This window comes from Centruroides vittatus, unplaced genomic scaffold, assembly GCF_030686945.1.
Source record: "Centruroides vittatus isolate TY-2023 unplaced genomic scaffold, ASM3068694v2 contig_1804, whole genome shotgun sequence".
NCBI lineage: Eukaryota > Metazoa > Arthropoda > Arachnida > Scorpiones > Buthidae > Centruroides > Centruroides vittatus.
In genome coordinates, this window is record NW_027121104.1 from 1 (window position 1) to 10,280 (window position 10,280).

The 10,280-nt window shown below is 32.0% G+C and overlaps 1 protein-coding gene across 1 annotated transcript; it reads left to right on the forward strand.

The window, feature by feature from the left end:
• The first annotated feature begins 1,155 nt into the window (after nt 1-1,155).
• Nucleotides 1,156-9,796, forward strand: LOC136969781 (centrosomal protein of 78 kDa-like). The gene is made up of 6 exons (XM_067264038.1): nt 1,156-1,200; nt 4,579-4,651; nt 4,720-4,823; nt 4,907-5,081; nt 9,568-9,681; nt 9,750-9,796. Exons 1-6 carry the CDS (start codon nt 1,156-1,158, stop codon nt 9,794-9,796), a joined length of 558 nt encoding a protein of 185 aa, XP_067120139.1.
• The last annotated feature ends 484 nt before the right edge of the window (nt 9,797-10,280 follow it).

Genomic DNA, 10,280 nt, shown 5'->3' on the forward strand with positions numbered 1-10,280 from the left:
TGGCAGCCGTTCCCACTGTTTGTGCTCCCGACCGACCGACCACCCGGAGGGGAGCCGCCGGCAGGCCGCCATGGGCTAAACGTCACTAGTTATTGATTCACGGTAGTTCTTGAACAAAGTAAAAAAAGGGGGAAACGTCTACTAAACGCAATTTTAACGGCAAGCGACGCGACTCCCGATCGCGATAGCGAGGCCGATCTAGCGGTGAGAGCGACGCGACTCCCTATCATCGCGCGATCGCTGGAAAAAAGTATAACAACTTTTTTTATTTTTCGTCTCCGGTCCAAAAGTAGGGTATTGTTGAACTCGTCTCGGTCTCCTGAGTTCAGATATATACCCAAAGACCCGAAATTCCATAGGTGGTAATCTATAGTATACCCAAATATATAATCAAAGTCCTGAAATTCCATAGGTGGTAATATATAGTAAACCCATTTACATAGGCAAAAGTTATGACTCCACCGTCTAATGTCGAAAATAAATGCACGAGAGGTGAAGACTTCCGAAATGACTACATTTCTCTGTGTTTCTACTATAAATTGTGTCCTTCTAGATGCATGAAGAAAATACAACTTGATAAGGGAAGATTGCATTGCACTCTTGACCTTTTAGATTTGTCGGTGTTGACTCCTTTACTCGAAGCCATTGAAATGAATGAAAGTTTAGAAGGGATTGTTCTGCATAGTGAATATTTTTAAAAAATGTCAGGAAATATTAGTGGTAAGTTACTTAAATTTGATAAAAGTTTGAAACTTTAGTGATTAAGCTGTAAAATATTCAGTTTATTTTTGTTTTAAAAATTTTCTGTGTTAATACTGTTTTCAGATTGCAATATTTACAGATTCTTCTTAGAAAAATGTAATGTGTTAAAAGGACTTCCAATAATTCTTACACCAGAATTATTAACTACGTTGATTAAATCTTTATCAGCTTGTATCTACAAGAATAAAAATTTGAAATATTTGGAAATAACTGGATTACCTCTTTCTTTGAATCATAGGAACGTTTGTCAGAGGTAATATATTTTTAAATTAATTTCTTAAAAAAATCAGTGATTAGATTTGCGTGTGTTAATAGGCACATTGCCTGGTAAATTGGCTTTAATACAGCTGGATGAGAAGTGAATGACAAAGCCCATTTCAAATGAAACAAGCTATGTCGTCGCTTACTCATCCAGCCGTATTAAACCTGCTTTTCCAGGTAATATGCCCAATATTAGAGCAGCATTATTTAGCTATGATTTAATTATTTATCAAATTTATACATTTTTATAAAATATAGAGACCCAGGTTTGAGTCCAGGTGGCTCCTCAGAAATTTTTATAGCTGATTTGATTCAGAAGTATCTGGTACTGGAACTTATAACTCAACCACTTTATGAAGCTGGTAAACTTGCAATAGGCATAAAAGAAGTTCTCTTAATACGTGCAAAATGGTCATTAATACTACAGTGCTACTTTCTTATTCTTTTTAATACATATATCACATTTTATGTTAAAATTATATGTATAAGAGGTCAGGAGTTGATATTGACTACTTTGAGGACCCCCTCAATATAGGTTATGTATAACTTTGATTTTATTCATTATGGATGAGTTTGATTTAGTGCTCTGATCTATGATAAATTTTGAAGTGTCACGTTAGATTTGAACTCGGATCCTTGAAGTTAATAAGTTAATGCCTCACTATGTTGCCATATTATTGATGAGAGATTACTAAAAAATCAAGTGTTATTTGGAGGAAGATTTATCTCAAAGAATATTTGTGATATTCTTTGAGTAAGTTTTATTGGTAAAGTTTGAGATGAAAAATAAAGGTTGATGCTTAATTGTTTCTAACACACGATGCAGTGTAATTCCGCGACCATTTGGTCTTTTCATTTTTTTTCAGTTGATTATTTCAGTTGATATGTGTATACATTTCGCGTTTCGGGCCTAATATGCCCCTTTTTAGTCAACTTGTATCTTCTCTGTTTTGGTAATGTTCCGTTGATGCTTAATGTTGATTTTTTTTTTTTTCATACTCCAAATTCATGTTAGTGCTTGTTATAATATAGAAAGATATTGTTGAATTTGTTTGATTCTGAAATATTCAAGTTTACTTTCTTTGTCATACTTTACGGTTGTATACTTTTTAAAGTTTCCCTGCAGACATTAAAAGTATTTTCTTCACGCCTATCGTGGGTTTGGAAGTTTCCAGGTGGAAAAGAATGCGGATCTGATAAATCTGGGCCAAGGTTCACAAAATTTTCTGAGGATTCAACTTTGACTCAAATTCAAATCTTTCAGACTAGTGTGTATTTTAACTGATTGAGCTGTCTCATTATTCCCATATAAATTATCTAGTTTTATTTAATATACACTATATTTTCGCAATTCATGTCATCAATTCTAAGATGCACTATAAGTTTTAAATTGAATTTTAAGGAATTATTTTGTGAATGGAAAATTTTAAAGTATACGGGCAATTCTAAGACATACCTCTACTTTGGACAAGTAAAAATGGGTAAAACTTGTGTGTTAGAATACAGGAAAAGTGCATATATGTATAGATATATATACCAAAAAATATGATATATATTTACACACATACACACTCTTCCTAAATATTTCATGCTGAAATCAGGAATCATTTTATAAACCATATTTTATGGTATATAAGGTGCATCCTAATTTTAGCTTGGAAATATTTAATGCATTTAATTCATCTTGTGCCTTTAGCAGTCACTCCTGAAATGTTCTTTTTACTGTATTCTGGTTAAAAACAATGTAATAAAAATAATATGTTTAATTAATAATATTTTTATTAAATATTTGGGCTAAATAGAGGTTAACTGTAGTGTACTGAAGGCCATTTGGAGAATTCATTAGCATATGGGAGATAATATATTTTAACCTGTTTTTCTTCTTTTTTTTTGTACAAAAGTTGCATTTTATATGCTGTAAAATACAGTGCATTACACTTATAATCAAAATTCTTGTTCAATTCAGTGAATGTTTTATGCACTTTGTTTGATTTATGCTTAACATAACTGACCAACAGGACACACAATAATTCAGTCATGAGGACCATTTAAATGATGATTTTTTTATGTGTAATACTACTAAATATACTATAAAATAAAAGAAGTAGCACTGTATTATCGTTTATATATTTAGAACTATAAATTGACACAAAATAATATCACCCTTATTGGAAACTCTGTGTGTGTATATATAGTCACTGAGAAACACAAAATATATGTATGTATTGTGTTTCTCAGTGGATCAAGTGATTAATAAGGCATTATTTACAATGCCCAGCCACTATAAATAATGACAAAAATGGCCAAGCAGCCTGATAAATATTCACTAATTAATTAAATTGACCAGACATTATGAATACAGCTAAATTCTTTTTGCGCAATTTGGTTTTTTAAAACAAAACTCAAATAATTATTGAAAAAAGTGTAGTTTTTATGAATTATTTCGTAGTATTTTAAAAACGACAGGAGATCTTTTAAAAGTAAGTATTATCAACTTTATTAATTAAACTAATGTTAACGAAAAGTATTATTAACACATTTATACTTCAATCAAAAAATCAACTTAAAGGAAACTTTTGGAATGTCATTTTTGGTATAAATTATATAAAAAATACATCGTCATTAGTTTTGAAAAGAGTCTCTAAATCATTCTCTGTATTAATATCGGTCAGTGTCAGGGAGAAAATTCTTTAGTCCACAACTTATAACTTTGCTCCAAAATTGACCTCATTGGATCTGCAGTTCATAACAGTATGATTCTGTCAATTTTTGATTAGTTGTACAAAACGCAATCCTTCCGATCACATGTTAGTGTTGTTAGTCTCCAACCAAGAACTGTGAGCATATTTTTTACATCTGGATTACATCTTTCTGTTGAATCCTGACTTTGTGAGAGCTTGGGCTTTCCTTGCACCAGTTTTAACCCGGGCCACATATTACACGGTTCTTTGATAACATTATTGGTGAATTCCCTGCCGTTGTGGCTTTGTGAATACTTGGTACACTGAAAATTGTAAAAATATCTAAAAGAATAAAGGCTACGTCTTCAGCCCTTTTGGTTTTTAATGGTGGTAGTCGAATGAATGCAGGGGTGGCCTTGGTACACGAGTATAAATTTATATTGCTCGTCGGCTTGTGACCGTATATCTATAACGTCAACCTGGCATCTCAAGTTCATTTCATTATTTAAAATTTGTTTAACTATCGAGCCTTCCGTATCTCGTATCTTTCGTAATATTTTTATAGTTCATACTTGATTCAATAGCATGGTCAATAGCAATATGGTCATAATGCAATATTTGAAATTTCTAATGACTGGGCATTATGAATAATGCCCATATTAATTGCTTAGTCTATAACATATATATACATATATATTGTGCAATTAGAGACATGATAAATATATATTGTGTTTCTCAGTGACTAGGGACATAGTTTCAAACATTTCGACCAACTGAAGAATCCATTCATTATATATATTTACAGTATTTACTTTTAAAATATACACCAGAGTGTTTACACAATAATACTGATTATGAAAAATTATTCAAATAGGTTTTCCCAGAATCAAATACTTTACAGCATTTATCTTTATCGGGGTGCTTTATAGAAAAGAATGGATTAACAGGTAATATTTGCAGTTTACTAGTTACAATTTGATTAATGAAAGATTACATAGATTTACATATTTGACAGTTTTGTGTAAGTGTTTGAGAATTGTGCCAAGTGCCAAAGTGCTTGATTTAAGTAATTGCCACATTATACTTGAAGATATGAAGTATTTAGTCTCATTAATTGAAGTAAGTGGCTGAATTTTTCTACTTTCTCTTTGACTATTTTAATTTTTTTTTTAAATATATTATTTTATGTTAATTGGATTTAGCATCAAGCCATTCAACGCAACATGGCAACTTGGTATAAAAGTCTGCGATATCGTCATCCCATTCTCGACAGTTTGCCGGGAATCGGGAGAGTTACTTTGAATGATAACGTACAAATTGGAGATGAAGGAGTTAAATTATTAACTGAACTAGTTTTTAATGATATATGGTTAAAAGGTAACTTGAGTTTTAAATATTGAAATTCACAGAAGCAATCACAAAACCTTGTGTCTTCTTTTTAACGTCCTTTTCGCACTCGGGAAATAACTGTCTTTACGGCGGAGTCGACCTTCTTTTGTAGGCTACTCTTCCGCCTCAATATGTAAAACACGGTTAAAAATATCCCCAAGGCTTTCGGCACAATCATTAAATTTAATTTACAAAAAATAATATAATTATAATTAAAATTACAATTAAAACATGCCAGGACAGAATTCATACTTTAAATATTGAAATTCACAGAAGCAATCACAAAACCTTGTGTCTTCTTTTTAACGTCCTTTTCGCACTCGGGAAATAACTGTCTTTACGGCGGAGTCGACCTTCTTTTGTAGGCTACTCTTCCGCCTCAATATGTAAAACACGGTTAAAAATATCCCCAAGGCTTTCGGCACAATCATTAAATTTAATTTACAAAAAATAATATAATTATAATTAAAATTACGATTAAAACATGCCAGGACAGAATTCATACTTTAAATATTGAAATTCACAGAAGCAATCACAAAACCTTGTGTCTTCTTTTTAACGTCCTTTTCGCACTCGGGAAATAACTGTCTTTACGGCGGAGTCGACCTTCTTTTGTAGGCTACTCTTCCGCCTCAATATGTAAAACACGGTTAAAAATATCCCCAAGGCTTTCGGCACAATCATTAAATTTAATTTACAAAAAATAATATAATTATAATTAAAATTACAATTAAAACATGCCAGGACAGAATTCATACTTTAAATATTGAAATTCACAGAAGCAATCACAAAACCTTGTGTCTTCTTTTTAACGTCCTTTTCGCACTCGGGAAATAACTGTCTTTACGGCGGAGTCGACCTTCTTTTGTAGGCTACTCTTCCGCCTCAATATGTAAAACACGGTTAAAAATATCCCCAAGGCTTTCGGCACAATCATTAAATTTAATTTACAAAAAATAATATAATTATAATTAAAATTACAATTAAAACATGCCAGGACAGAATTCATACTTTAAATATTGAAATTCACAGAAGCAATCACAAAACCTTGTGTCTTCTTTTTAACGTCCTTTTCGCACTCGGGAAATAACTGTCTTTACGGCGGAGTCGACCTTCTTTTGTAGGCTACTCTTCCGCCTCAATATGTAAAACACGGTTAAAAATATCCCCAAGGCTTTCGGCACAATCATTAAATTTAATTTACAAAAAATAATATAATTATAATTAAAATTACAATTAAAACATGCCAGGACAGAATTCATACTTTAAATATTGAAATTCACAGAAGCAATCACAAAACCTTGTGTCTTCTTTTTAACGTCCTTTTCGCACTCGGGAAATAACTGTCTTTACGGCGGAGTCGACCTTCTTTTGTAGGCTACTCTTCCGCCTCAATATGTAAAACACGGTTAAAAATATCCCCAAGGCTTTCGGCACAATCATTAAATTTAATTTACAAAAAATAATATAATTATAATTAAAATTACAATTAAAACATGCCAGGACAGAATTCATACTTTAAATATTGAAATTCACAGAAGCAATCACAAAACCTTGTGTCTTCTTTTTAACGTCCTTTTCGCACTCGGGAAATAACTGTCTTTACGGCGGAGTCGACCTTCTTTTGTAGGCTACTCTTCCGCCTCAATATGTAAAACACGGTTAAAAATATCCCCAAGGCTTTCGGCACAATCATTAAATTTAATTTACAAAAAATAATATAATTATAATTAAAATTACAATTAAAACATGCCAGGACAGAATTCATACTTTAAATATTGAAATTCACAGAAGCAATCACAAAACCTTGTGTCTTCTTTTTAACGTCCTTTTCGCACTCGGGAAATAACTGTCTTTACGGCGGAGTCGACCTTCTTTTGTAGGCTACTCTTCCGCCTCAATATGTAAAACACGGTTAAAAATATCCCCAAGGCTTTCGGCACAATCATTAAATTTAATTTACAAAAAATAATATAATTATAATTAAAATTACAATTAAAACATGCCAGGACAGAATTCATACTTTAAATATTGAAATTCACAGAAGCAATCACAAAACCTTGTGTCTTCTTTTTAACGTCCTTTTCGCACTCGGGAAATAACTGTCTTTACGGCGGAGTCGACCTTCTTTTGTAGGCTACTCTTCCGCCTCAATATGTAAAACACGGTTAAAAATATCCCCAAGGCTTTCGGCACAATCATTAAATTTAATTTACAAAAAATAATATAATTATAATTAAAATTACAATTAAAACATGCCAGGACAGAATTCATACTTTAAATATTGAAATTCACAGAAGCAATCACAAAACCTTGTGTCTTCTTTTTAACGTCCTTTTCGCACTCGGGAAATAACTGTCTTTACGGCGGAGTCGACCTTCTTTTGTAGGCTACTCTTCCGCCTCAATATGTAAAACACGGTTAAAAATATCCCCAAGGCTTTCGGCACAATCATTAAATTTAATTTACAAAAAATAATATAATTATAATTAAAATTACAATTAAAACATGCCAGGACAGAATTCATACTTTAAATATTGAAATTCACAGAAGCAATCACAAAACCTTGTGTCTTCTTTTTAACGTCCTTTTCGCACTCGGGAAATAACTGTCTTTACGGCGGAGTCGACCTTCTTTTGTAGGCTACTCTTCCGCCTCAATATGTAAAACACGGTTAAAAATATCCCCAAGGCTTTCGGCACAATCATTAAATTTAATTTACAAAAAATAATATAATTATAATTAAAATTACAATTAAAACATGCCAGGACAGAATTCATACTTTAAATATTGAAATTCACAGAAGCAATCACAAAACCTTGTGTCTTCTTTTTAACGTCCTTTTCGCACTCGGGAAATAACTGTCTTTACGGCGGAAAGCCTTGGATATTTTTAACCGTGTTTTACATATTGAGGCGGAAGAGTAGCCTACAAAAGAAGGTCGACTCCGCCGTAAAGACAGTTATTTCCCGAGTGCGAAAAGGACGTTAAAAAGAAGACACAAGGTTTTGTGATTGCTTCTGTGAATTTCAATATTTAAAGTATGAATTCTGTCCTGGCATGTTTTAATTGTAATTTTAATTATAATTATATTATTTTTTGTAAATTAAATTTAATGATTGTGCCGAAAGCCTTGGGGATATTTTTAACCGTGTTTTACATATTGAGGCGGAAGAGTAGCCTACAAAAGAAGGTCGACTCCGCCGTAAAGACAGTTATTTCCCGAGTGCGAAAAGGACGTTAAAAAGAAGACACAAGGTTTTGTGATTGCTTCTGTGAATTTCAATATTTAAAGTATGAATTCTGTCCTGGCATGTTTTAATTGTAATTTTAATTATAATTATATTATTTTTTGTAAATTAAATTTAATGATTGTGCCGAAAGCCTTGGGGATATTTTTAACCGTGTTTTACATATTGAGGCGGAAGAGTAGCCTACAAAAGAAGGTCGACTCCGCCGTAAAGACAGTTATTTCCCGAGTGCGAAAAGGACGTTAAAAAGAAGACACAAGGTTTTGTGATTGCTTCTGTGAATTTCAATATTTAAAGTATGAATTCTGTCCTGGCATGTTTTAATTGTAATTTTAATTATAATTATATTATTTTTTGTAAATTAAATTTAATGATTGTGCCGAAAGCCTTGGGGATATTTTTAACCGTGTTTTACATATTGAGGCGGAAGAGTAGCCTACAAAAGAAGGTCGACTCCGCCGTAAAGACAGTTATTTCCCGAGTGCGAAAAGGACGTTAAAAAGAAGACACAAGGTTTTGTGATTGCTTCTGTGAATTTCAATATTTAAAGTATGAATTCTGTCCTGGCATGTTTTAATTGTAATTTTAATTATAATTATATTATTTTTTGTAAATTAAATTTAATGATTGTGCCGAAAGCCTTGGGGATATTTTTAACCGTGTTTTACATATTGAGGCGGAAGAGTAGCCTACAAAAGAAGGTCGACTCCGCCGTAAAGACAGTTATTTCCCGAGTGCGAAAAGGACGTTAAAAAGAAGACACAAGGTTTTGTGATTGCTTCTGTGAATTTCAATATTTAAAGTATGAATTCTGTCCTGGCATGTTTTAATTGTAATTTTAATTATAATTATATTATTTTTTGGTAACTTGAGATTTAATTGACTTTATTCATAATTTAAATTATTCAAAGTGTAAAAGTTTATAATGCAAACCTGTACTTGTAATTTAGAGATATGGAATAAGTGTAAGAAATAGGTCAAATTTATATTGTCAAATTGTTATTATGTGACCTCTGGTCATCTGACAAAGTGGATAATTTGGCAAGATACTAGAAAATTAATTTAGTATTTGATATACTGAATTAATATTGATTATCTGTAAAAGTATACTTTGTTGCATGCTGTAACTAATTTCAGTTATAAATTTAAGTGTAAAAATGTCTTTTAGGGCCAAATAATGTTTAACTGTATGTATATAACAATGTATTTATTATATTTATCAGCTCTGGACTTGCAGAATTGTGACATAAGTGACATTGGTGCAAAATCTCTGTTGAATGTTTTAAATCACAACATGGTTTTGGAAGTTTTAGATTTACAAATGAATTCTTTTATTGGTAAGTTGAATATATATTTGTATATAAATTCATAATATAATAGTTCAGTTTTAATTTGTATTTATAAGTGAGAAAGAAAATAAATGATCTCAAAGTGACAGAACAGTTTATTTAATTCTCTCTACCGGGATAAAGGGTTCTCTTAACACTAGTAGGGTAGAGTCTACTTTATTGGTGTTAAGAGAACCCTTTATCCATGCCCATTATAAGCTTAACTTGGTCCACGTTAGCCATACTTGGTTCAGTGGAAGATCAGAAATACGGCTTCTTACATCTGGAATGTAACCTTATCAGATATGCTTGCATTTGGACTGGAAAATATCTGTACAGACATTGAAGAGGGAATTCTCTTTCCATTTGAAACTCTTATTGCAAATATCGCATTTGAAAGGACGGTCTTCACTATGCGATGCTTTATGTTGCAACAACTTACAGTTCCATTTAAATTCTTTTCCACATATCTTACAGGCATGAATCTTGTGTGTTCTCTTGTGTCTTTCTAAACGGCCCTTACCATATCGAACGCGCTTACCAGAAATGTCGCAATACACGTTTTTCCTCTTGATATTATATTTTTTACTATTTCTTGGAGATGGCTT

Excerpts from the sequence above, each read along its gene's own strand:
- LOC136969781 (XM_067264038.1), top strand. The coding sequence starts at position 1,156 with ATGTCGTCGCTTACTCATCCAGCCGTATTAAACCTGCTTTTCCAG. Across the intron at positions 1,201-4,578 it reads TATTAAACCTGCTTTTCCAG|GTTTTCCCAGAATCAAATAC; the intron begins GTAATATGCCCA and ends TTATTCAAATAG. Across the intron at positions 4,652-4,719 it reads AGAAAAGAATGGATTAACAG|TTTTGTGTAAGTGTTTGAGA; the intron begins GTAATATTTGCA and ends CATATTTGACAG.